A 27,477-nucleotide genomic window follows, 5' to 3' on the forward strand; every position below is an offset into this window, starting at 1 on the left:
TCAATTTAGTTTTTCCCGAGTTACAGGCATATAAAAAAAACTTTCATTCTGGTATTTACCTACTGAAGAAGGTAAACTAGCACGAAACACTTCTAAATAGTTTATACATTTATTAAAAATCATCTGGTAATGTCGATACTATACTTTTTTGCAAACAATCTGATCACGATCGAGGTCACACTCAGATTGGCCCGCCGCAAGAAATACACCACCAAAATCGAAGGAACTATTAATCACATCATACTGGTTGTCACCAGAAAGTGCTGGGTTATTTTCTTTGCTTTTGTAAGGTAAGGTATTTGTTTTGGCACTGATACCACTTTGATTTCGGACCTGCTGCACCACGAGGATGATGAAAATTACTACAAATAAGAGTCCGACTATGCATCCGAAGACCATGATCAGTTCATTACAACTGAAGACTGTAAAAATAAATACATGTAACATTTAATTAGTGCATTAAAATGTGAAAGTCTAGTAACTATTCATTTTTATAAATTATCAATTAGTGAAATATCAGCTTGCGAACAAATTCTCATTTTATGTATATATAACGCGCTTTACCATATTTTATCAATTTGTTTATTGATGTTATAAAACAAAAACTGAAAAACTGGCCAATGAATCTTCGGACCTTCTAGACATTTTGATACAAAGTACATGTACACACCCGAACAACAAGTCAAATGTACGATATTGCCAACATTAAATCTGTGTAACACTGTACATGAAATGTAAATGTGGTATGCAACATATTAGGGCAACAGTTAAAAACATCGAAAAACCTACATTGATCTCTTGACTGTTCTTTACTGACAGGAGCATTAACCCTTCTAGTGATAATATCAACAGTTGTACCTATGAGCATAAATTGTGTTTTCTAATTAATTATGTAATGCATAATAACACACGATAATTCACTTTCCGTATATCTTTTCCTTGTATAGCATTCGAAATTGAAACTGTTTAGAATGCCAAATGTACAAAGTTGCATGATGGTATATATTCCAAGCTACTGATTGGAAGTTAATCACAGACTGTTTTCTTTTATGCACGTTGATTTTTTTTTTCAATTGTGTTTGTTGGTACAGGTTTAGTTACATGTAATACTAAGACTAAAAAACAATTAAGTAGCAGTCTTTCTAAAAATCAGACTGATTTTAACTGATTTTTACATAATTTTAACTGATTATGGGGAATTGAAGTATACAGTGTTGAAAAGTCATAGGTTTTAATGCTATTATATTCAGATAATAGTCTTGAACTGATTATCTCCAAAAGATCTTTCGAATTTTTCAGGATCCATATTGAATTAATACCACTACGGGAGTAACAAGTGTTGTCGTAGGACTGCAGACTCTCTTTGACAGTTGTGAGTATAGAAGTTAAAAGATGTGAAAGAGGTTTAGTGGTACATTTTGCAGATCCAGCTATGAAACGTTGTTTGTATGGATTCTTGTGGAGTTTAGGAATCCAGTACATAGACGGTAAATCACAATCATCGTCCTTGGCAGAGCGACGAAAAGAGGATAGCACAGATTTATGGTTTTCCACAATCTCTTCTTTGGAGAGTGTGGTAGCAGTATAGGTCTTATCACTGCTAATATTTTCTATGTCTACCTCTGATAATAAACATTGGATGTAAAACGTTTTGCAGACAAAAATAATGTTGTTTTGGGCTTTGTCTGCTGGTACGACAACAAACTTGTCATGTATAGAAATGCATTGTTTGTTTGGTGGGATTTTCTTGACCATGAATCACTTTACCATTGACTGTAAGTCTGGTTCTAGTTTCATTTTCCTTACTGGAATTTCTAGTGTAGAACATATTGAAATCCGGAGACCGGTCTGCATTTTATTGTTTACTTCAAGTCGAAATGCTGTATTGCAATGCAAAATCTTCAATTTTACGCTTTTCTTAACACTTATATCATGTTGAAATAGATATTTGTCATTTTTGTTTGTATTTTTACACGAAGATATGTTTTGCTTTTATATACTTGATCCAACTCTCTGAATATAAAAAAAGTCTCCATGCATTTAAATTGTAGAGTGGGACCCATTCTCGTGAAACCAAGGAGTCACATGACAGGACTTACAAACCCTATTGAAAGAGGCCAGGAAGGAATGTTGACCCTCCTGATAAAGCTGTACATACAAAATGTAATTTTTTGGTTATGTGTCGTAAATTTTATATTGTAATTCTAAAAAAAAATTATAGTTCACCAATATTCCAACTGAATAAATTTTCAGAAACTAAAATTGTAGAAAAATTCAAACTTGTCGCTACCCCTCTACAAACTGAGCCTTGTAGCATGATAATTCCTACTATGTACTAGCTTCCTGAACTTCGCAAATATCCGTAATGGTATACTTCGTTTGCCTTTCAAGCAATTGCTCTATAACCACACTTTTATTTTACTTAGTAGTGCTATTAATACCACAAATAAACTTTTGTAACAAAGCTTATGGAAATAAACTTTTTTTTTGGAGTGTCAAAACTCGCTTGAAGTGATTGATAAATTATATGTCCATTCGGGATCTTTTGAATATGTTCAACAATTATGAAATTGTTAGTGAGCTGACGAAAACTATTAGAAAAACAGGGTTATAGTGACTAAATAATACGGGTTTTGACATTCATTTCAAAGGGATTGGCAGTCCCAACAAAGCTTATTATATGATCTTCTAGAAACTTGCATTGTTTTTCGCCGGCACATTTTTTCTAAAAGGTCAGTTGCTTTCATGTCGTCAACACTGTGGTTTGCCTTCCGAAAATGTTCCACGACTGAACAATCCTTTCCATCGGCGACGCTTTGTTTGTGTTCTACAAAACGATAAACATATCTTCGATAGGTCTCGCCGCTGGTAATTTAAGTAAAAATATACATCCGTGATTAGTAAAAACCTGAAGCTGATAGTTTTTTCCATCCCTTTAGAATGAATGTCCAAACCCACATTATTTAGTCACCATAACCCGGTTTTTAATTTTTATTCATTTTCTTTAGTTTTTTTCTACGCATTATTTATATTTTATTTGTATGTAGTTCCCTTTTACCTTTTAAATAAGCTGTTGTTGACTTATTCATTATTCTTATTTACGTTTATTTCTATCTCTTATAGCATGTTGTAAACGAAAAACAAACATCCGACTTTAGATAAGTATTGAAGACCATAGTAAACCCTTTTTAGTGAAGAAGATACGAAAATATCGAATATTGTATGGGAAGCTCCGACAGACGTGACTTTCTCTCAGACTGATATCAGGCTTTCTATGCTTCCAAGCTTTGACTTTATTTAGCATTGAAAACGTCATGAAGATTTTGTCATCTATATATGCACGTGATACTGAATCACACGACATACCTTTTGAAGATTCAGTTTTTTTATGTGCTGTTTCTGTTGTTGTCTTGGAAACACACCCTAAAACTGGATCACACCTGAAACTTTGTACCATTATAGAGAACATTTCATTCATTACCAAATTATAAATATGTAAACATTATTGTCGTAACATTTGCGTTTTTATATCCTTCTTATAGCAAAACGTTTCTAATCAGGAAGTTGATAAAACTCAATAAGCTCTGTTAGGGTGTTAAACAGGTTCAAAATACGAAATAATTGCAGAACTGTTTTCATTCTTGCCTATAAAAAGCTATTGTGTAAAAGGGTATCTACAAATTTGAAGACTCAAGCTTTACCTAATGACAATTAAACATACCTCGATGTGATATCGCAGTTGCAGATTTGTAAACAATTATATCCATACATATTTGCTCCGCAGGGTTTGCATTGATCCATTCCGAAGTGACTGTATGTTCCATTCTTACATACTGAAAGTTGTATAGAAATAGAAATCTGGGATTTGTAGTAACCCATACATATGCATACAGTTCATACATAAACAAATGCATTTTTATGGTTTTATGTTTTATATTTTGTTTTGAAAACATACATATATACATATAAAAGTTAAAATAAAAAAAAATCCAAAATATTGTTATTTCGTTTAAACAAATCTCGTGTGCAACCAGGAGATCCTACAATTATTTACTATTAGTGAAATTGCAATTATTTTGCTGTATGTGACATTGATGAAACGCGAATTACAATGAATTTAGTAACTTGTAGAAAGTAACATACCAGTACATATGCCGTTCACAGGTGCAAAATTGTCACAGCAAACCCATTCTCTACAAAAGGTTAAATAATCATGTTTATAAGCAACAAAGCTCCGACATTGGATATGCTCTGCAAATACTGTATGGCACATCTTCATAACTTCCGAAACTGAATTGAAGATGCCAGCGTTTGAATTTTTATTGATCTTTGTTATCATTGATTAAATACTAAGTATAAATTCGTCAAATGTTGATTTCAAAAGGTTTTACCTACTTTGTTGTATTATTCTGACAATTAGGCCCTTTTAATGTTAACGATGTCCTGGTATAAATTAAAACACACTGAATTATTCGTATTAGATCCATAAATACGTTAAGCGTCTATTCGTGAAAATTCTTCTTCAGGAAACATTTAGATGAAAACAAATTTCAAAAATTAAATTTTGTGTGATGAATTTTAATACAGGAAAGTTTTGATGGAAATAGGTACTTGAGCATATATCCTTTACAATTCAATACTAATCAATTCAAAAATATTGCGTTAAACTTTCACTCTTGATCATTTAAAAATAGAGTATAATTTTAGCCAATCTAATTAAAAGTAGATCTTGTAATTTGTCCACTACGTTTCCGCATTCAAGATCTAGCGAATCCCGATTGAGGGTCATGTTTTCTTGATCCCTGGTCATGATTGATTCTGTCCAAGCAAAATTGCATTTCCACCTCGATGGAAAAGCACGTGTGCCGTTCGGTATTTGTCGGACTTTATTCTATCGCGGCGATAAAAATCGAGACAATCAATGGTATCTGCTTCAGTATTGAATGAATGGAAAGAAATATAGTCGTTATGTAATTTGGAACTAATCGTGGAAAAAACAAATTTATTGACATATAGCTACTTTTTATCGAAAGTTTTATAAAGGTATGACAATTCCGAGCTTGCGTACCCACGTGTCCTAGTTTAGAAACACGTTTATCCACTTCAGCACTGGGTGGAAGAAAATCGTCATTATCATTACAATGTATGTAATAGGAAGCTAAAGATGGAAAAAGAAACTAATTAACATATAGGTACTTTAAATTGAAAGTATAATAAAGGTATGCCAATGTCTAGCTTGCGTACACACCATGTAGTTTAATACAGCCTTAAATTAGTACAGACTGAGCATATTCGATGAGGGTCCTAGACTTCAGCCAAGGAAAGTGAGAATAAATCATGGAATTTGAAAGTCCAGCCACCCCACGCCGTCTCTACTATTCATCAAATATTTGTGTTTTGTATGGGTTTACATTTGTTCAGACAGAGAGGACGGCAACTTGGGAACAGAAGGAGATTAAATTTCTCAACAGAAAACTAAAAAAAAAAGGAAAAAATAGATATTATTAGACAGGTAATAGGCGAATTTATTCATAATGTATCTTCACATAATGGTGTATATAAGACCTGCTTCCGTAGTATTGAAAGAGTGTTGAGATTTGAAAATTAGGTCACAGACTTGCAAAATGAAATCAAAACATCTAGAAGTGCTGTGCGAAGAAAATATCAGTTGGCAAGTCCGTCTCCAGGTGGGCAAATAACTGAGAAAAGACTGCTGAGATCTCCAAGTACGAGCACAACTGAACCAAAAAACAATTTCCATTAAATGTTCCTATACTGAACCTGGTAACTATCCCTCCTTTACCTGAAGCTGATATTACTGGGTCTTCATGTAGTTCTAAGGTTCCAGTTCCAGAAAGTAAAGGTGTGAGAAGATCACTTGGATTTAGTTCCAAAGCAGAAGGCAGTAAAGCAAAAGAGAGGGAAGAACATTGCGAGTGCTGGACGGAGAGGTTAAGGTATGCTAAAAATTGTGTTTGTTTATTTCAGCTGATGTTAAATAATTAATATAAAAGGCTAGGTCTAATCACTTGTATATTTGGAAAATCGGGATTATATTTCATTAAACTGTTTTTTTATATTAAACTTTAACATGTCATTTTAACATTTTAATCTATTATTTTTCAGGATAATAGTAAGAGGTTAATTTGCATGTGTTCTGTATTTCAGATACTTTCTGTTGAATTAGCTAGTAATATTTTCAGCTGACTAGATTAAAATTGAACTATTTTGGTAAATAATAATAATTCTTTTTTGTAATGAGAGATGATTGATCAGTAATCAGATAATTACAATACACTGTGAAAAATGAAAACACATACAAATTAAAACAAAAGTTCACATGACATCTGAAACTGTACATTTCATTTCCAGACAATTGTAAACACCTTACATGTAACAAGTAATCAAGACATTTTCAGTTAATTTAGTCGATGAAGCACTGTTCAACTATATGAGAGGGCACATATAGCTTTTTTTAAGAAAAAAATATGATACTGTTAAAACATTTATATATTTGAACAATAATTTTGTGCTTAAATATATAACTTATATAAGAATGTTACACTTTTACAGCTGACAGTATACTACCCTAGTGGAAAAAGAAAATTGTTTGTCTTTGATGAGAACCATAGGAAAATGTGCTGTGCTATTGGTCGAGGTATGCAAAAATCATAGAAACTGAAAGTGGAAATATATGTAAAAGAGGGTCTGGCTCATTGTTGCAACTAAAGAGCTTGCAAGACTTCTTGACATTTGACTGGAAAACTTTATATAACAGTCTAATCACCAACTGTCCTAGTTTAGTTTTTGTCTTGTCTGCTGCAGTTTCACAAGGGCCATTACTCTTCAACACCAAACCACACTACCACATGTTAGTTGCAGCAGCAACATGTTTGCATGGTAGGAGCCAGAAAATGTCTGTGATTCGGTATTTTATAGGATTCTTTCTTACCCATGGTGGTTACACGCTGAAAGTACGGTAATTAGATTATTGGGAAAATATAGAAGGGTGCAATTAGATACATAATGAAGTTTGAATAACCATTTTACCTACATGAATCTAATTAAAGTCTTACGGTTTGCGAAATTTTTGCACTTCAATTTTTTTTCCAGTCTGACAATATTAGAGGATAAGGGTACATGTGCACTGTATACATGTACAATTTATATATATAGAAGACTTGTATGCAATGTATACCAAAAACTGTCAGAGAGTTTTATATCTCATTTAAGCAATAGCACTGTTTTACATGCATGTACAACTTGGAAAATCTGTGGAGAATTAATCCACAATAGCATAAATACTCAATATAGTTTGTCTTTTGGGAATTCATTTTAAAACTTTTCAAATAGGACATTGAAAGATTGTCCAGTATTGGACTGAGTGTGCAGCCAAGAACTCTTCATAATAAACTTACAGAGTGGAAGCACAAACTAGACACTAAAGGAATCCTGATGGAAGTGCGACAAAATGTAAATATCAACTTAAAGATGATAATTGGGACAAAGACATCCTTCCTTCTTATCGCACATCTGAACAGAAAACCAAATCCTTACATATATTCAATGTAATTGCAGTTGTTGATAGAGTTACTCCTAAGAAGAGTAACGGTACTTGTTTCATCATGGATAGTATGGAGATTGATGTTGCTTCCTACATACCATCCGTCGCTGAACAGAAGATTCTTTTGGATGATTTGACTATTGTTTTGGAAACTTCTGTTATAGGCAACCTTTCTCAGTTTGAAAAGATTTACAAAGGAACTATCCTAAACATCTGCAGCACAAATATTCACACATTGCTGGAGTTAAAACTGAACAGGTGTACAATAGTTATTAATTTCAATTTTGCTGATTATTTTCTTTAATTTTATGAAAACTTGCATTTGAGCTTACAATAATATAAAGGAAAAACTAAACCTACATGTATGTTCAGGTGTGTGTGGTTTATGTATTTAAAGGTTCCTTAATTTACTTTCAATTTTAATGACAATCTACTAGTAGTTTGCATTTACACATACATGTACATGTAAGTATCAGGAAATGTAATACATACATGTGTACATTAGCTTTTATTTATTTTTCAGTACTCCCTGGGTTTCTTCAAATGTAATGAAAACAAAACTCAGGAGCTGATAAAGTTGTTGAAGGGACTATCAGAGAAATATGTTCCGATGCAAGGTAACATGATGAGTGAGGCAGTTGTCTTTGGAGGTAAGTTTCTCTGTTATTTGTATCAAGCTTAAGTAGTGATTTACTATAGTAAAACAGAAATTTTAAAAGCTCCAACGAAATTATGCTGCTATGATTCATATATAAGTAGGCCCATATCAAACTTATTTCAATTTAATATTATACATTTTTGGTTTGCCTTTTTTCAAATTGATTGTATTTGCTTAGTTGATAAGTGCTACAGGGTCTTTCCAATAATCAGTAATACATGGTAACTGCAGTTGCAAAATAACTTAATAAGAGCTTAATTTATGTATGGTACATGTACTGTACATATGATGGCATACAAGTAAAAGACCTGACACTTGAATGAACTTGTACTACAGAAAATATAACCAAAAGTCTCATTTATTGGCTATTATGCCGTTTAATCAATCAGATATAGAGTATCTGATAGAAATCATTTTTGCAAAAGTGGTGTTGATAATGTTATTTGCATTTATGCAAGGTTAAAAGGAAATGAAATGCATTTTAAAACACAGCACTTCATTGATCTATTTTAAAGGTGACCGTTTAACAGATGAAAGAATTCAAGGTGCACAAAAAGCCATGCAAAATGCAGCGAATCAAAAAGAGAAATTAGAAGGCTTCATCTCCAAAATGGAAGATTTTCATAGGCTTATGAACTTTCTTGAGGTATATTCTTACTTATACCTCATGCTCCTTGTCCGTCTGTATTTTACAATTTTCCATCATCAGCAATTGCCCATCAAAGTGGCTTGAGATTTTCAAACATTCTCCCTGTTGGTATGCCAAATGGTGAAATCCATTTTCAGAAAAAAATTGATGACAACTACTTTATTACTAAGAACTTTATTTATTTTTCTTATATTTAAAGCTTGGGTATCACTAGGGAGCCACTGCTAAAATATTCCTTGTTATAAGGTCACAAAATGTTCCTAGATTCTTTAATATCCCCTCCCGACCCAACTTTTCACCCTCTCTTGAAAAAAAAATTATTTTGTTTTTTTTCCCTGTTAAGGTCAACTTCCTTCAAATTGACAGCATTTTCATTTAAATTGATTAAAAGATATAAAAAAAGAATAAAATTTGTCCAGTTGCCTCTAATTTAGAAAAATGTTAAAGTAGAATCTAGAATCAAGGAATTTTTTTATGAAGACCTAATTAAATATCTTTACATTTCAAATGTAGTTAGTATTTACTATTATTTCATAAATCTATAAGTCAACTACAGACATACTGAAATAATGTCTCCAGTGTGTATTGTTTGGAGACACTGTGACTTCACTCCTATCATTTCTTATATGGAGTCGAAAATTAAAATTTGTATTGACAGTAGTATAGATCTACTATAATGACTTCTTAAGTACATGTGAAGTAGGTACTTTCCCCAACCGAAAGTTATCCTGTAATTTACAAAATTAAAAGTTGGTCTGATAAGACCTGTCTTATAGATTTGCGTATGTTTATTTTGTAGGCCATCTTCAAACTTACATATACTGCAGAGAGCAATCAAGATCCTGGAACACTGAACTACTTCTGCAATCTACTGAATTTGAGAAATGTCAAAAGGAAAGTGAAAAATGCTTATCGCAACTACAAGATGCTGTTCTATACAGTTTTGGGTTCAATAATTTTTGTTTTGTTTCTAGAATACTTTGGCCTCAATGATCTTGATTCTACAGTTCCTCTTCCTGATGGTTTTAGCGAGACCTCTGACAGTAGTGTCAAATGGTTGAATGATGTGTGCAAAACTATTCTTCACAAGTGGTTCTTTGATGACAGGAATGACATCTGTCAAACCCTACGAATAATTGCAACTGACAATCCAGAAAACTATTGGCTTTCCACTGTGGAAAATGGCAGAATCAAGTGCCACTCTTGTGCAAGCAGTTACGGTCATGTATGTAGCATCCAGGCACACGAGGCACGCTTCCATACTGTCACTATCCAGAAACCAGCAAACCCACAGAAAAATACCAAGAAGGATGAACTACATGAGTACATTTTGATGTGCTTTAAACTTATTTTACTTCACAAAAACTTAGATGCAGCTGTTGATATGGGAGATGGTGAAGGGTCGGTAAGATCTGCTAAGTATGAGCTGCACAATATATAATAAAACTAACAAAATCAAATATGCCATTTGTTCAGTTCACCTCACAGACCTAACATCAGGCTTGCTGCCACCTGAACAGACTGAAATGCTAATAGCCAATAGATTTATAAATCTACAATGCGGACAAAACGACAATGTTGCCCTAGATGAGTATGTGGAGATGTTGAACAGAGACACTAAAGTTGCTTGTTCTGGTCATCAGACTGTTGACAGTATAGTTGCCCATTCCAGGGAATACCCACATATAGTGGACATGACAAAACATTTTAATGAAATACGTGGAGTCACCCAGAACAAACGTTTTCATCATTTGCCCTCATATAAGCAGGATGTAATGAAAGTGGCCAAGTAATTAATAAAATGGAACTTATCGAAGAAAAGCCTGGACGGAAATTTAAGTCAAAAGGACTTACAACTGAAAGAAATCCATTTGATTCTAGTTTCAGAGACCTTTCAACAGTCATTCATCGACACAACCAATGACACCATTTCGCCGTCTCAGAGATCCCCACATCTAACTTCATATGGTGACATGACAGTTGGCAAAAGGTACATGTACATTCAAATTAATAAAATTTCAGGAAATGTTGCGACCAGTGATGTGAGAGTGGACATAAAACTATGGTGAATAAGCTATGGATGTGTATGATTTTTTTTTTATTTTGTGATATCTTATGGGTTTTGAAAATGACAGTGCTTTGTGGTTAAACTGTGCTTTAAACTAGCTTTTGATATGTAAAATATTGTTGGTCTTTGCCTTATCATCTAATAATATACTGAAGTATGAATGAGCTTTTGGTGTGAATAATTTTGTCTATTTCATATCTTTTGCTGTAGGAATCTAAATTGTGGTAACGTTTCAGAATGCCAAAATTTATCTGCGGCAGTCTATTAGGATTGCCATGTTTTTAGTCTGCAAACAAATCTTAAACCATAATCCATCTTTAATTTCTATTTAAGGATTATTGAAATGAAGTTTAAGTGTTCAAAAGTTTGAACTTTACTTTGAAAAAAGATATATTTTTTTTATTTTATTTTATTTTATTTTATTTTTTTTTTTTTAGCAAAATTCTAAATTAATGTATTTTTATTATGCCATTTTGAACATTTTGCGATCTCCCATTTAACATTATACTTGTGCCCTATTGATAAGTGTTACAGCATAAGTAAACAAAGAACTAATTTGTGTGTACTTGACTCGTCAATGGTTTCCTGCATTGAGCTTGTAATTTGATTTGCTGCTCCTTGGGAAAACTTTTTTTTAAATAAATTGCTTGGTTTATCATGTGAAACTGTAAATTTGTTGCCCTCTGGTCGGTCAAGTCTTAAAAAAAAACAATTAATGCTGATTATTTGTTTATTGTTAGGAAGGTCAAGGATATATATATTTATATATACAGATGTGAGATCTAGTTCTAATATTGAAGATTCTTTGAACTGGAAATTGCTACCTACGGTACTTCAGTCTGAGATTTTTATGATACCGGGGTCTGACGTTTTAAATTGTGAATCTGCGGAGCTCATTTTTATATGATGGACTTCATTTGCATTGTGTACATTTGATTGATCTGAAGTATAGTTCTTTAGTCCTATCTAAATATGATATGACAAAGAAATGGAATACATGTACATGTACCTATTTGTTTCTCACAAATGTCCTGAATTTGTTAGGTTGGTAGGCAAAACTTATCATTTATTATTTTTCGACAGATTTGTTCTTTATACACAATTTAATAGTGCTTCCAATAGCCTGAATTGCTCACCTGGTTAATTTTTTGTCTTTCAAGGGAATAACTCTAACAAGGAGTTGTAATTTTGAATCAAAGAAGACTTTGGTAGGACTTATCTAACGATCATTTCATCATTTCAAAGTGGCATTCTATCTATTATGCTGTAGTGTTCATGTACATGTAGTTTTCTATATATAGGCTGAAAACTGTAAAAAAATTAAAAAAAAGGTCATGTTTCCCCATTCATGGGTAATACTCTAACAAGTAGTAGTCTGACAACTTTGATCCATAGAGAATTTTATAGGCATTACAAAAAGGATCATTTCAGCAATTGAAAAAATTGGCTAAAACAACTTAAAACAGGGTAGGCACACAAAACTAGGGTGTGTACAGTTAGCTGAAAAACAGATAATTTTCAGGCCTTGTGATATAAGAAAATGAACAAATTAATTAACTTCTACTTTAGATTTTTATTTTTTAAAAATCAGTCGTACATGTACATATGTAAGTCTATTGTAGTAATCATCTACACATCATATCACTGTAATACTAAATACATGTAGTTCAGTTTTGGCTTCTGGTATTACACTTTCAAAAATATGACATAATTTCACTGGCATACTCATCCATGGGTGTGTCACTATAGTAATAATCAAGTGTCACTGTCAGAGTCTGTTTGTTCAGAAATTTCCAAAGTTTGCCCAAATAACTTTTCAAGTAAATGCTCCTCACATTTCCCACATGCACAATTACTATGACATACATCACAGCAATTATGTGTTCCAGTTTTTAGTTTCTTCAACTCAGATTTTGTCAGAAAATGTTCCATAATAGTCAGTCTTCTACAAGCAGAACCAATGAAACATGGTTTGACTGCCCTACTCATTTTACTTAGATGGTACCTTGTGTAAAGCAACAATGCCACAGAAGACCTCCCATCCCGTCCTACACGTCCAACTTCCTGCAACAAATCCACCATACTTGAGGGAGCGCCATACAAAATGACAGAATTGCAGTTTTGTATGTCTACACCCATATCCCAAGCTGACGTACAAATTACAGTATTTCATGCTTTTTTTCTTCGGTGGTTTCTGAATGAAACATTTCAACATAGTTGATCATCTCTTGGAATTCAAGTTTAAAATACATGTAAATATCTGAAATGTGTATAATTGTTTCAGCATATATAATAGTTCTTGGAAAGTCATCTTAAAGATCACTTCAGGCATCAACAAGCCACTGCATTGACATCTCAATGGAATGATCAATGTTTTTAACACAAAATTTGATGTTTGATTTTTCAGGTGATTTGATGACGAAGGTTGTGTTATCCTTTCTGAAACTGATTTCTTTGGCAACACCTTTGTATATTTCTTTGGTGCATGTTGCACTGACTGCAAGCATGCTGGCTGACGGGTACATTGAACTCATTTCTCCTATTAGTCTAAATGATTTTCTAAATGCTTTTTCTTCATTTCCCTCATCAAGTGTCCCCCTACAATAATTTGAAATAAATATACGTTACACCATGAATTTCATATTCGAGATGCATATTAAGGCAATGTATAACAAAATTATGCTTTTAGATTTCATAATTAAAATACAGTGTTTGTTGCAGAAAGATCCTACATAGTAATGAATCGAAATGTTTTGGAAGCTAAAAAAATAACTGTAGGGTGCTCACTACATCATTGTTGTGAGTTTCTGTTGAACCGCATATTCATGTTGCATTATTGAACATTGCAATAATAAAAAATCTTTATATCTTATGGCGCTTTTGTAACATTAATATTTTCTATATTAAGTAGGTACATGTATGTGTGTTTCATGTGAAAATCTCTTTGAAAATTCCATGTACATTGTATTGATTGTGTGTTAATAATTGCTTACCAAGTGTACATGGTTTGGAACTCATCAACTACTATGGTTGTCACAATGAACTCCTGAAGCTTCTTGCTGCAAATGTCAATGGAAAGTGCTTCTGGTAACATATATATAAGTAATCAAAGTCCCTGTGCTATAATACTTCGATGTAGTCTTCATTCTCACCTACAAAAGATAAAGTATACATGTAGTTAATTTATACTTGTCAGGCTTTTGAAGGGTGTAACTTCAAACCCACAATTCATAACATGAGGCAGAAAATACTATTCAATAAAAGCTTTATTCAAACATTTTATAAAAAAAAGTTAGCATAAAACTGATAATAAGATAACATTTTCCCATGATGTATGAAGGTCATTTTATTTTCAAAAGATGAGGCATTAGATATGAAAGGGAGATGGCTAGAAAGTTTTTCTTAATGATTTCATGAAAATATCAAGTTTATTACTCAGCCATGGCCAGACTCCACCTACATGTATTTTGAACTGTGGGATAAATAATTAATTTAATAATTAAGCTACATTGATAAAAAATTAATTATTATTCTTTCAAGTGAAAAAGGAACCTGCAAAATCCTGGGATTTTAACACACTCACTGCCGTACATGAAATGTTAAGATTTTTACCACTAAAATGTACTGGACATGGACATGAGGTGAATATACATGTTGTATTACGTAATATTATTAAAATGACTAAAGTTTAGGAAAAATAGCCATAAAAGCGCCACAGAAAACCTTACCTAGACAAAGAGCTTTCAAATCGGCTATTCTATTCAGGGTTGTTATCTGGTCCTGCATCAGAGCTGTGAGGGGTGATACTACAAGAACTTTACCAGTATCATTATCTCCAAGTTCTCGCAACGATTTACCAAAACATGTTGGAAGAACAGCAACGCCATCTCGCCCATTTAAAAGTGACATCAATATTGTCTTCTGTTCTTCTTTTAATGCTTCTTTCCCAAAAAGTTTCAACACTTTTCCAATTGCATTATCGTAACTCTCATCTCAAACACTAACGTCCGCCATTTGATAAACAAAGATGTTTGAGCAAACTGAATTTTGATTGGCTAAGAAAATGTTATGAATATTCATGAGCAGGGGTCAGCAAAACATGACCTTCAATCGGGATTCACTAGATCTTGAATGCGGGAACGTAGTGGACAAATTACAAGACCTAGTTTTAATTAGATTGAATTTTAGCATGTCTTTGAGATTAGCATGGAGACAGGTGTTAAACAAAGTTTACAGATTACGATTGCAACAGATACAATGGCTGCTCATTATTCTTAGCATTTTTTTGTTTTACCTCGATGGGTGCTTGATATTCGTTGTTTCTGCTTTGGATTTGTTTGCTACAATAGAACGCATCAAAACCCTTTACCTAGTCACAATAGTTCTTAAGCCTTCTTCTGATATTTTATTGATAAGCATGATGAAAACAGAAAAAGGCATATTTTATACTCAATGCCAGATATTGCGCTTCATATTACACAGAATACATGCAGAAATAAAGTATTATAGGGTTCGTGTTTCTTTCTGGTGGTTACGTTTAGTACCTAATTGCATTTATATTTGGTAAGAATAACATGTAAATGTGCTGAATAAAGTTAGATTGATAATTAATTGAATCTTTCAAACATTCCTGAATTTACTCGAACTTTGATAAACCTTTCTGCCATTTATATACCATTTATATAGTTTGCTAAATAGGATATAAAAAGGTTTGTTTTGTGATAGGACATCAAACTAACATTTTGCTGTGTGTATTTCATATAATAAAATGTTATGTTCTTTCCCTACCGGTATAAATGGTACATGCTCCTAGTTTTTGGTGGAGTGTCCGAGTCACTCATTTTGTTTTGTTTTGTTTTGTTTTTGTTTTTGTTTTTGTTTTTGTATTTTTTTTTTTGTATGTGTTATTTTGGTTATTTCATGTTCTTTGTTGTGTGTGTCAGTTCGCTTCACACCTTTTGTATAAAAAATTAAGATTGATTTGAGTTTCTTATTTTTTTATTTATTTTTTTTTTTTTTTTTTGGAGAACAATAAATTGACGTCTTGACGATTTGATCAAATTATACAAATAAATTTGACAGGATTGCAAAACAACTCTATTTTTTCATCTTACAAAAAGATAAATTTATTCAACGTTGATGGTTTTTTCATTAACATTAAATTTGGTTGCATAATGTTGAAATAATCTTTTTCAAGCCCATTTTCTGATACTTACAGTTGAAGAATACATAGAAAACAAACGAATGTGTTTATCACTTACAACCAGGAAGTCGAAGGCGGCGAGATCATATATTTATTTTGGAAAACAACACCAAGGTATTTCCCATTTTAATCACTTGATCACATTATATAAGGTCATGGTTTGATATTGAATTGTCTTCTGCACAATAGATCATTTTAAAAAACTGCCACCATCATAAGAACCATTTAACACATCTTTTTGTAGATAATAGATTTGTTGTGCACCTGTGAACGACGTATGTACAGGTACGTCTCCATGCTCATCTCAAAGACATGCTAAAGTTATACTCTATCTTTCAACTATCAAGAGTGAATGTTCAACTTTTCAACTGAATTTTAAAGGATATACGTTCAAGTAGCTATTTCCTTCAATACTTTGCTGTATTAAAATTCGTCACACAAAAAGGTTAATTTTTGAAATTTAATGTCATCTAAATGTTTCCTGAAGAAGAATTTTCACGAATAGACGCTTATCGTATTTATGGATCTAATACGAATAATTCAGTGTGTTTTAATTTATACCAGGACATCGTTGTCATTAAAAGGGACTACTTGTCAGAATAGTACAACAAAGTAGGTAAAACCTTTTGAAATCAACATTTGACGAATTTATACTTAGTAATTAATCAATGATAAAAAAGATCAATCAAAATTCAAACGCTGGCATCTTCAATTCAGTTTCGGAAGTTATGAAGATGAAGATGTGCCATACAGTACTTGCAGAGCATATTCAAGGTCGAAGTGTTGTTGCTTATAAACATGATTATTTAACCTTTTGTAGAGAATGGTTTTGTTGTGCCAATTCTGCACCTGTGAACGACGTATGTACTGGTATGTTACTTTCTACAAGTTACTAAATTCATTGTAATTCGCGTTTCATCAATGTCACATACAGCAAAATAATTGCAATTTCACTAATAGGAAATAATTGTAGGATCTCCTGGTTGCACACGAGATTTGTTTAAACGAAATAAAAATATTTTGGATTTTTTTTTTTTATTTTAACCTTTATATGTATATATGTATGTTTTCAAAACAAAATATAAAACATAAAACCATAAAAATGCATTTGTTTATGTATGAACTGTATGCATATGTATGGGTTACTACAAATCCCAGATTTTTATTTCTATATAACTTTCAGTATGTAAGAATGGAACATACAGTCACTCCGGAATGGATCAATGCAAACCCTGCGGAGCAAATATGTATGGATATAAATGTTTACAAATCTGCAACTGCGATATCACATCGAGGTATGTTTAATTGTCATTAGGTAAAGCTTGAGTCTTCAAATTTGTAGATACCCTTTTACACAATAGCTTTTTATAGGCAAGAATGAAAACAGTTCTGCAATTATTTCGTATTTTGAACCTGTTAAACACCCTAACAGAGCTTAGTTAGTTTTATCAACTTCCTGATTTGAAACGTTTTGCTATAAGAAGGATTTAAAAACGCAAATGTTACGACAATAATCTTTACTTATTCATAATTTGGTAATGAATGAAATGTTCTCTATAATGGTACAAAGTTTCAGGTGTGATCCAGTTTTAGGGTGTGTTTCCAAGACAACAGCAACAGCACATAAAAAAACTGTATCTTCAACAGGTAGGTCGTGTAATTCAGTATCACGTATTTATAGATGACAAAATCTTCATGACGTTTTCAATGCTAAATAAAGTCAAAGCTTGGAAGCATAGAAAGCCTGATATCAGTCTGAGAGAAAGTCACGTCTGTCGGAGCTTCCCGTACAAAATTCGATATTTTCGTAACTTCTTCACTAAAAAGGGTTGATTATGGTCGTCAATACTTATTTAAAGTCAGATGTTTGTTTTTCGTTTCCAACATGCTGTAAGAGATAAAAATAAACGTAAATAAGAATAATAAGTGAACAATAGCTTATTTAAAAGGTAGAAAGGAACTACATAAAGATAACTTTTGTAGGGTGTCTTGTCTCTCTATGGTAGGGTCGGCAGTTGTTAGTTTTCTCCCCAATTTTTCGTTTTTTTTTTTGTTTTTTTTTTGTTTTTGTTTTTTTTTTTTGCTCCTGACGATGACCGTCAGGCCGAAAATTTCTTTAGGTTTTTTTACGTTTTATATATTTATATTTTATTTTTATGTAGTTCCATTTTACCTTTTAAACGTGGCTATTGTTCGATTTCTGACTTTAGCCCGAAGTACGAGTACTAAGTTATACGGGTCTTATCAACTAGCGACAAGTGTCAAGAAGCATCAACAAGTGACAAAAATATTGTGGAATTATAGAAAAAGCAACTAGAGGAGAAAAAAAAGCTACGGGAAGATCTTTAAATATATCTACACAATTAACTTAGTCTTCTTTACTGTTATACCTGCATTTATATTAGATTTTAAATTTGTGTTAATATAACCTTTATACAATGCTGTAGTACTATTTTCTTTTTAAGCCATTAGAATGGCCATCTAATTTGCATAAATTATTTACGGACGTACTTACTGGTAAACGGAAATATTTTTACCAGTTGATAGGTGATAAATCATGTTCCTAATCAAACGATACCGTGTCGAGAGTTTTAGGTGCTGTACTTCAAAATCATTTACTGAGTAAGTATATTTTTCGCCCGAATCAGTCTGAATCAAAAGTATTGAATACGACTTTCTCTAAGGTTATCAACTGAACTACTTCTTAGTGCTAGCATTTAATATAGTTGAGATTTGTGTTTGTAGGTTTATAAATTTCGAGAAACAGGCCTTCAATACTTCATGATTCAATTGTAAAACTTCTTGTTGCTAAAAATGTATACTATAAATTGCTGTTTGCTGTTTTATCTGTTAAAGTTTGTAAGTGTAAGAGATGTATGTTATAGGTACAGCTGCTGAAGTTAACACTACAAATGTAAGGTCTTCCTCCAGAACAGACGATGAAAATTCAGGTGGGTTTTCAATTGTCAATTAAAAATCTCCAAAGTGTAATAAATTTTGGAAAAATCTAATTCTAGTATGGTAAGCAAAATCAGCAATTGTTTTGATAAAAGTTCCCAGTCAAAAGAACATACCAGTACTTTTTAAAGAACGCTTATGATGGGCAACAAGCACTAGGCAGCAAACCAGATGAAGAATTCAGAGGCATCACAATCCGGAAACATGACCAAAATGTGAAATTAAGAAACAGATCCAAAAATAATTCACAGAACAAACAACTACACCTAATAAAATGCTTCGCAGAAAGCAGTTAGATATGCCCAGTGAGGTCAAACCTTGAACAGATAAGGCAAATTTGGATGCAAATTTCAAACTTAATGACACACAATATATAGAAAACGAAGCTTACATGATACAAAAAAAAATCAATAAAGTTTCATGAAATTGCTTTAAGTGATTGTGCAATAATTTATCCCCCTTTTTTGTCCGAAAACTGTGAAATCAACATTTTTCTGATCAAAATGCATTAACTGGAAATAGACAAATCGGAAATTTATATCAATTTAATGGCAGCCTGTGTTACTTTAAATAACAATTCGTCACAAAATATCATTGACATTGCTGCTGATGTTTGTGTATGAATGAAGCTCCATTACTTATATTACCAAATCCTATCATCAAAAAACAAAGTTTTATCCAGACAGACGGGCGTTTAAAATTAAAGACAAAAAATACCAGACAGCGCACAAATAACAAAACACTTGCAATTTAAAAAAAATATATCACACGAAATCTTGAGCGACATGATGTGCGCCTGAATGATAAGCATGTCCTGCTCTGCTAGCAGCTACCGTCTTATTGCAACCCGTATCGAGTTTCACGTGTTTTTGCAGGCAGAACAAACAACAAATTGCTAATATACATGGGATGTGCTGCTGGAATAATCTCAATGCTGGTGTTGGTGCATTTTATTAGAAGATACAAACCAAATGATTTCAAGAAAAAGAATATAAACAACGCAACCTTTGAAGAACAGGACTCGAATGTAGACCACTACGATGACATTGATGATTCACATATTTAGAATATCATAGTAAAGCAATACTAAGCCAGGTATCTGAATAATGTAGTATCACCATGGTAACTGCATTAAATTAACACGAATAGAGATAATGATTTGATTGATACATTGCAGCAACAAAATACCGAATTTTATTCACTTTTAATTAAATGTTATATATAATTACTATTCAACCATCAGCAAAACGTTCGGTGTTTATGTATGATTTCCTTGTGAAGATAATTAATATGCTTTTATTTTTTTTATTTATTTATATTTTTTTGCCCAGTCATAAGGAAATATTCATTAAGGTAATCAACTCACTTAATTTATGAAATTGAAGACAGTATTAACATTACAATACTTTTTGTAAATGGATAACATAGCAAAACGTCTTGAGTGAAAATATATGTTAACATGACGTATGCATAATGGTAAACAAAGCACATGTGGCAAACAAACTAATGCAGGATATGTTTCAATTGTTGAGTCTTAATCGTTTAATAACGTTAATGAACACCTTCATCAGACTGTATCTTTCTTTTTTATTCATTTCCTTTTCGTAGCTGTATTATAATTACTTCCTTTTTTCGGATTAAATTTAAACATTACTGCAATATAGAATGTTTTAGTTTAATGGAACAATGTTTTCAAATTTTTCTAGATAATTGCCATGATTTGTGTAAACATTGAAGTATAAAATGTTGTCATAACGTACAAAGAAGACTACTTAAAAAACATTTTTTTTTACTTTTTTTTTTTTAGTTTCAGATGAATGTAGATATGTAAATAAACCGTTTTGTACATGAAGTCATGAAGTTTTGCTGATATTTTATAGGATTTTAGAAAATATGTCAATTCGTATATGCCATTGCATATCAGCATTGAAGTGGACTTCAACCCCAGTGATAAACTTCTTTAAGTGTTTTGTTTTTGTTTTTTTTTGTTTTTTGCAGTATGCCCACTAGTGTTTGTATCTGTACGTACATGCGCCCATGGCCTTTGATTTTGAGTGTACAAAGTTTTTTTGTATAAATTGTATAATTATTGGGATGTTGTAATATGAAAGTACCATGTAGCTTAGACGCTTGTAGCTGTAATATGTTTTGCATCTGTTTTTGCTTAAGTGTAAGTGTATATAAGAATCAGGCAAAATGGTAAAAATCAGAAACATGCATGTCAAAACCCCACAGACCTGACAATGTCATATCACTTGAGGATGCTTTATCTATTTGAAAAGACCATTATTTGAATATTTTTCCCTCATGATATATTGTTAAACAAAAAAATCTTCACTGTAAACTTAAACAGCTAAATGTGCCACATATGATAATGATGGTGCTCGAATCATATAATAAGCATATGGTAATCATAATCACGATCATGATATTCTTATGATAATTTACATATGGAAGTCATTATGACACGATTTTTGTGAAAAAACATATGATGATCATACGTAAACTGAAATATAAGATTATCATATCAAGCTGTTCCATATGATTATCATACTTTTCAAACCATATGATTTTCGTGTGTGGCACTTTTGGTTGTGATTGACTATTCAGATGAAAAAACAAACCAGACCTGGATTTCATAAAATAAAATCTCAAGTTGAGAATCTTTATGAAACCGGACTCTGAATACTCATGACACACTGATCAAAATCTTTATATATATATTTTGTACCAATACTTTGTTCATATGGCAAGACACTGTGAAAGAAATTCTAATGCCAGCTTGAAGACATTATCAGGCTACTTGACTTAAATGGCAATGTTCTGTCTCTATCACAAACTGTCACATTATGTTTGTCGGAGTCTAACAATGTCACTTTCTTTATCCAATCATTTCCGTCAGACTGAAGAAGCTGCCTTTGAACCAGACTGGCATATTTCCCATTTCTCCTGAGAAGTTCTAAATGTGTTCCCTCCTCTAAAACTCTACCCTTGTCTATAACAATGATTCTATCGGCTCTTTCTACTGTACTCAGTCTATGGGCAATAATTATTACCGTTCTACCTTTCAGGTTGTTGTAAATGGCTTGTTGAACCTGAAATATGTATCCATTTACATCTATTACATCATACACCTTAAAAATTGATAGAGTGTCATTTTTATGCATTTTATTCCTAAATTAATTCATGTTATATTTTTTAATTGATTGAACAAAAAAGGAAAGTAATTTCCTGGTTATTCTTTCCACATTTAACCACAAAAATATTTTTAACAATAAGGTATAAAATATTTATACACATATATTTCTGCAATATATATTTTACACAATATTAAACTTTATTTTTTAAAAAGAAATTTTGAGGTATAGTGTACTACAAAACTGTCAATTTCCATCAATGACAGCCAAATCTATGGTTTAATGATGCTGACTAGGTGTCTCCTTATGAAGTTTGAAAAATTCCTCCGCAAAGTTAACATGCAAACTATGCTTGAATAAATAAACAACAAATCTTACAAAACTAATGACAATTTCAAATATAACTTTCTACAATCCTTCCCCATAAAACATTTAGGGGTAAATTGGAATTACCAGTCTATTTATTCACATACTTTGTAAAAAATAACTACAACTTCTCCTTAACCATTTATATAATATGATGGTAGGGCATTGTATGTACATGTTGATGTCAGGTGTGTAGCAGCAGGTACAGCACTCTACCGATAACATATATCCTTACCAAAAAAACAGAGTTTTAAAAAGCAGGGCATTTTACCCGGTAACTAATTAAAACAAGTTCACACATAGCAAGACATCCTTACATATCAATGGAGATTAGGGTGCTATACCTCTGGATACCTATAGATCATTGTTGGATACTTTGAAAAGATAAAAAAAAACGTGTTTTACATGTTGCACTTTGATGAGTTTGCAATAATGTATAATTACAAACAGTAACAGTAATAATTTCTGCAACATTTGTAATTACACATGTAAACATACCACATGTTCTGATTCTGAGTCTAATGCACTTGTTGCTTCATCCAGTAACAGTACAACTGGTTTCCTAATCAAAGCTCTGGCTATAGCTATCCTCTGCTTCTGGCCACCTTATGAAGAAATAAGTACTATACATAAGATACTATACCTGTTATCTTACATTTACATGTGAGAAGATTTGTCTACTCTTCTAAAATCAAATAATAAGGTCTGTTATGTCTGATCTAGAATATTTTTTTATTTATTTTTCCCCTTTTTTTCTTATGAATTTCATATTTTGTATTAAATGGTACATTGACCTCAATAGTTCTAACTTATACATTCACATTAACACATTTTTTCTGCACAACTACTGTATAATTATTTGTATATGTACCTATATTTTGTTCACATTCATACATGTTTCTGCACAACTATGTATACTGTATAATTTTTGTATGTATACTTATCTTTTGTACATTGCATTATGCTCATCTAGGTCTTAACTAATTATTGTAATTGTGTTTGAACCAATAAATATTTAGTATTATATATGTGAATACTTCAGTTCTGTTTGTATATTTGGTTTTTTTTTATTCATGTCATATGGTGTACGTTAATTATGCATTATCTTCATCTTTATCATTCGTTGATTAAATTTTGTTCCCTTTTCAATATTTCCTTATTATTGCTTCATTGCTATTTTTTAATTTCAAGTTATACTGAATTATCCATTATTCCACAACAGAGATGGAAATAAAGACCATATATGGTAAAATATCATCTACACCAAATTAAGAAACCAGTCACATAATTTATGAATATCACAATAATGTGTTTGTTTATACTTTATGGGAAGAGTTGAAAGGACAAGGTTTAAAGGAAACAGGAAATTTTTTTCTAAAAGCTCATGCATTAACAGCATAAGTACTTACATTTAAAAAAGTGCTTTTAACCTTTAACTTTTACAATATTAGAATAGAATCTTTGTTTTCATTTCATTCTATCAATTTATACAATAAATAATATACCCGGTATTATCTGTAAATAAATCATGAGTAGTCATTAAACAATATAAAAGTGTTTCAGTTTATATAAGCTATATTTTAATGCAAATATACAGATCTCTATATGGGGCTTTTTGGAGGATATTATAAATTTATCTCCCACTTGTATCAACCAAATCAAGACCAGTAAATCATGCAAAGTGACAATTTAATATACAATCAATGTGATTTTTGACTAAAAATGACGCTCTAAGACTAGTTATGTGGTCTGGAACAAAACAAGTGTCCGAACAAACAATTGTACATTGTTAAAGTAAATTTTGTTGATTTTTGACAAGAACATATCACATTCTCTCAAATATTTATAAAGGCCACTACTAAAAGTGTAAATAATGAGCAGTAAAATAAGTTAAAGTTTTAATTTTTACTACAGTCAGGGTCATAATTTTCCAATAACATATTGCCTAATTTTGTCAGCTTGTCCCCTAATTGATAAAAAAACATACTCTAATTGCTCAATTGAATTATATTTTCAATGAAACATAACATGTTTTATTTTAATCCTACCAGAGAGTTGCTGCCCTTTCTCCCCAGCCTCTGTTTCATATTGGTCCTTCATTTCCATAATGAACTGATGTGCATTAGCCAGACTTGCTGCATGTTGTACTGTTTCCATAGTGATATTAGAGTTCATGCCATAAGCAATATTGTCCTTGATTGATCTTGCATACAAAACTGGTTCCTGCCCTACTAAAGATATCTGAAATTTGCAATGATAAAGTTTATTGAACAGCTATTCTGGCAGCCAAATAACAACTGGAAGCTTTTGTTGAAATAACTGAAAATACTGTGAGTAAGACTCACATAGTATATCCCTCTTTCAACCACATATTTTTATGCCGACTTGAGACACTGAAGCTTAAACATTTTTAAGTTATGATAAAATCAATTAAAAGATAGAATCAGGTGATATATGGTATGAATATTAAAAATCCAATAATTTCAATTTGAGTTCAAAGGTGAATGTCATTTAAAGGTCATGAATTAAGCTGCCACATTGTCTTATGGTGTTTCTCCTACACACTGAAAATGGAAAGCCTACATCAAAAGATGTAAATTGTTGTGTTTCAGACATAAATCCATATTAAGGAGTAATCAAGGGAACCAAGGTTATAGCGGTAATCGACAGAATGTAATCCAGGGACAAAGACCAGACATGGAAAACAGACATACACAACAAAGAACATAAAGTAACTAAAATCATATATACAAAGTAACAAAAGTAAATGAGCAACTAGGACTCCACTAAAAACTGGGAGCATGGACCAGGTGCACCGGTAGGGTAAGCATCCTCTGCTTTTCTAGAAAGACCCACCGAGTTGCTCATAAAAAGTCAAGTCCGGGGTAGACAAACGAGGAAAGGAAAACTATGACCCGTTGAATAAATCAGTTTTCATGGTGCAGATGGATACACCACAACGATCCACGAGTTCATAATGACGACCATAAAACTTCTGTAGTGATGACTTCAATCTTGTAGCAACATAACCCAGTTCCAGAGGCCTATTTGTTAGAGTTCTAGCGCGATACAAAAAGTCTGTGTAGTTTCGGCAAGCTCTGGCAAAACGTATCAGTTATGATATGAACACTCCATATGCAGGAGCCGAAAGGATGTTGCCACAGATAAAAGGAAAGTTGACAATTCTGAATGAAAAGTCATCATGTTTGTCGTCAAGTTTGGTCAATAGTTTTCCTTTACCATCGATTTCTAAGTGTAGGACAAGATACGAGGCTGACTTCACAGTGTCTGTAGTATCCTTTATCTCAAGTTCTTTTGGGTAGATGCGATGTATCAAATCCCCGAAATTAGGATTGTTTAAAGATAATACGTCATCTATATAGCAGAAACTGAGATTGAAGGATCTAGCCAAACGATATTCTTTCTTTCTATAATCTATAATTTATTTGCCCATGTTGAAGAACATAGAAAGTATGACCTGGACATGAATCTATGTTAAATATAATGCTTTGCTGGGTGCAGCTTAATACGACTGCAGATATCAAACCCTGAACAGTTTGGGCAAGTATGGACACACCATTCAAAATTAATAGAACTTTTTGAATTTTGATTATGCTTAGATATTTGACACAGGATAAGAACTAAGCAGTCACTTTTCAGCCCCTTATTCAAAAACTCCAAAATCAATCCAATCCTTTCTTTTGGGACTGGCACTTGTGGTATATTTTCAAACAGATTCATTCCGTTTCACTCTTAATTGTTATCAAGAAATTTTAAATAGATACTTGCCCCTTTGTCACAACCCTAAAAATCGATTCCAGTCTTTTTTTGGTTGTATGGCACTTTGAGTAAAATTCATATAAGTTCCATTCATTTTTACTCAAGTTATTGACTAAACATGCTCATTTCAGGCACATTTTGGCCCCTAATTTAAAAAAAGTCTTAACCCCCAAAATTAATTCCAGCCCTCCTTTGGGGGTATGGCATCTTGTTATACAATTTCAAAACAATCCATTAACAAATAGTCAAATACTGTCTGAACATCAGAAATATGCATATTTCTGGTCCCCATTTAGGCCCCAAATTTCTTAATTTTCTAAAGTCTTAACCCCCAAAAATCAATACCAGTCTGACCATTGTGGTATAGAATATTGTGGAACAACAATATAGACATTCCTATGATTTTACAGGAGTTATATAGTTAAATTCTACAAAATATTTGCTTTGGCCCCTTTTTGGCCCCTTATTCTATAACAGTTGAGGCCATAGCCCCTTAAATCAATATCTACCTTTTGTTTAAATCCTATATAACCCTCCATTTAAGGAGGAAGACCTAGGGTAAGGGACACAACTCTTAGAAATCATTGGAACGTATATATTCATAATTTTACATCAATCTCTTGTAAGCATCAAAGTGATTTGGACTGATTTCATTCTGTTTGAGAGAAAAGCTTGAAAGGTTCTGATGAAATTGAATATGATACAAACATATCACTGATTTCATGAGTTATGTCCCTTACCCTAGGTCTACCTCTTTAACTTTTCTTTAGTGGGTGTATAAAAAGGGACAAATAATCTGTTGATTTTTCTTACAAGCATGTGGGTGTTGATGCTTATAATTTTATTTAGGTACATTCTTGTACTTGCTACACCACTGCAAACAATCAATCAAAATTTTATGTCGACATGACAAGAAATCAAAACTTTATTAAAAAAAAAAGAAATCAATAATCATAACATATCTTGAAAATAATAACATGATTTCAGGATATGCCAACGAGGGAAGGAGCTATTTGTAGTTGTACTCAAATTACATTTTTAACTTTATTGATAATGCTATGTTGTGGTTATAACGCTGATGTCTCAACAAATGG

At 32.2% G+C, this 27,477-nt stretch overlaps 3 protein-coding genes and 2 pseudogenes across 18 annotated transcripts in view; 2 read left to right on the forward strand and 3 right to left on the reverse strand.

Moving 5' to 3' along the window:
* Window positions 1–90: 90 nt before the first annotated feature.
* LOC148607489 (uncharacterized) lies at window positions 91–16,334 on the reverse strand. 5 transcript variants are annotated; one of them, XM_088546889.1, is made up of 6 exons: window positions 16,201–16,334; window positions 4,396–5,158; window positions 4,144–4,193; window positions 3,722–3,833; window positions 3,367–3,440; window positions 91–422 (listed from the first exon to the last, which is right to left on the reverse strand). In XM_088546889.1, the coding sequence occupies exons 2-6, from the start codon at window positions 4,485–4,487 to the stop codon at window positions 139–141; spliced, it is 612 nt and encodes a 203-aa protein (XP_088403015.1). In that variant the 5' UTR covers window positions 4,488–5,158; window positions 16,201–16,334; the 3' UTR covers window positions 91–138. The 5 variants fall into 5 exon arrangements, with proteins under 5 accessions (XP_088403015.1, XP_088403014.1, XP_088403013.1 ...); XM_088546888.1 differs by having other exon boundaries at window positions 3,367–3,446; XM_088546887.1 differs by lacking the exon at window positions 4,396–5,158 and adding an exon at window positions 790–858 and having other exon boundaries at window positions 3,367–3,446; window positions 16,201–16,322.
* LOC148607490 (uncharacterized) lies at window positions 5,338–10,830 on the forward strand (annotated as a pseudogene). Its single transcript, XR_015915333.1, has 8 exons — window positions 5,338–5,479; window positions 5,810–5,957; window positions 6,127–6,133; window positions 6,633–6,974; window positions 7,354–7,822; window positions 8,088–8,214; window positions 8,738–8,868; window positions 9,671–10,830. The product of XR_015915333.1 is annotated as an uncharacterized LOC148607490 (transcript).
* On the reverse strand, window positions 10,658–15,493 carry LOC148607491 (uncharacterized; annotated as a pseudogene). Its single transcript, XR_015915334.1, has 4 exons — window positions 15,484–15,493; window positions 14,622–14,931; window positions 13,933–14,040; window positions 10,658–13,537 (listed from the first exon to the last, which is right to left on the reverse strand). The product of XR_015915334.1 is annotated as an uncharacterized LOC148607491 (transcript).
* On the forward strand, window positions 16,327–21,042 carry LOC148607492 (uncharacterized). 6 transcript variants are annotated; one of them, XM_088546891.1, is made up of 7 exons: window positions 16,594–16,754; window positions 16,963–17,012; window positions 17,326–17,437; window positions 17,713–17,789; window positions 19,028–19,093; window positions 19,976–20,195; window positions 20,908–21,042. In XM_088546891.1, exons 1-6 carry the CDS (start codon window positions 16,663–16,665, stop codon window positions 20,164–20,166), a joined length of 588 nt encoding a protein of 195 aa, XP_088403017.1. In that variant the 5' UTR covers window positions 16,594–16,662; the 3' UTR covers window positions 20,167–20,195; window positions 20,908–21,042. The 6 variants fall into 6 exon arrangements, with proteins under 6 accessions (XP_088403020.1, XP_088403021.1, XP_088403017.1 ...); XM_088546894.1 differs by lacking the exon at window positions 16,594–16,754 and adding an exon at window positions 16,327–16,427 and having other exon boundaries at window positions 19,976–20,922; XM_088546895.1 differs by lacking the exon at window positions 16,594–16,754 and adding an exon at window positions 16,480–16,587 and having other exon boundaries at window positions 19,976–20,922.
* A 136-nt stretch (window positions 21,043–21,178) lies between these two features.
* LOC148607493 (ABC-type oligopeptide transporter ABCB9-like) overlaps window positions 21,179–27,477 on the reverse strand; it is a 31,827-nt gene continuing 25,528 nt past the window's right edge. For all 5 annotated transcript variants that reach the window (XM_088546878.1, XM_088546877.1, XM_088546879.1 and 2 more), the window contains 3 exons: window positions 24,652–24,844; window positions 23,102–23,208; window positions 21,179–22,195 (listed from right to left, as the gene is read on the reverse strand). In XM_088546878.1, coding sequence (XP_088403004.1) covers window positions 21,872–22,195; window positions 23,102–23,208; window positions 24,652–24,844 — 624 coding nt within the window. In that variant the 3' untranslated portion in view covers window positions 21,179–21,871. The remainder of the gene's footprint in view (window positions 22,196–23,101; window positions 23,209–24,651; window positions 24,845–27,477) is intronic.

Source organism: Perna viridis, chromosome 9 (genome assembly GCF_037379345.1).
Source record: "Perna viridis isolate PV_CMFRI_1.1 ecotype Kerala chromosome 9, ASM3737934v1, whole genome shotgun sequence".
Lineage (NCBI taxonomy): Eukaryota > Metazoa > Mollusca > Bivalvia > Mytilida > Mytilidae > Perna > Perna viridis.

Coding starts and splice junctions, on each gene's coding strand:
- LOC148607489 (XM_088546885.1), bottom strand. CDS start 4,487: ATGGATCTAATACGAATAATTCAGTGTGTTTTAATTTATACCAGGACA. Junction 3,834..4,143: donor TGTGAACGGCATATGTACTG/GTATGTTACTTT, acceptor TACAACTTTCAG/TATGTAAGAATGGAACATAC. Junction 423..789: donor AGAACAGTCAAGAGATCAAT/GTAGGTTTTTCG, acceptor TTATTTTTACAG/TCTTCAGTTGTAATGAACTG.
- LOC148607492 (XM_088546891.1), top strand. CDS start 16,663: ATGGATCTAATACGAATAATTCAGTGTGTTTTAATTTATACCAGGACA. Junction 17,013..17,325: donor TGTGAACGACGTATGTACTG/GTATGTTACTTT, acceptor TATAACTTTCAG/TATGTAAGAATGGAACATAC. Junction 17,790..19,027: donor AAAAACTGTATCTTCAACAG/GTAGGTCGTGTA, acceptor TGTATGTTATAG/GTACAGCTGCTGAAGTTAAC.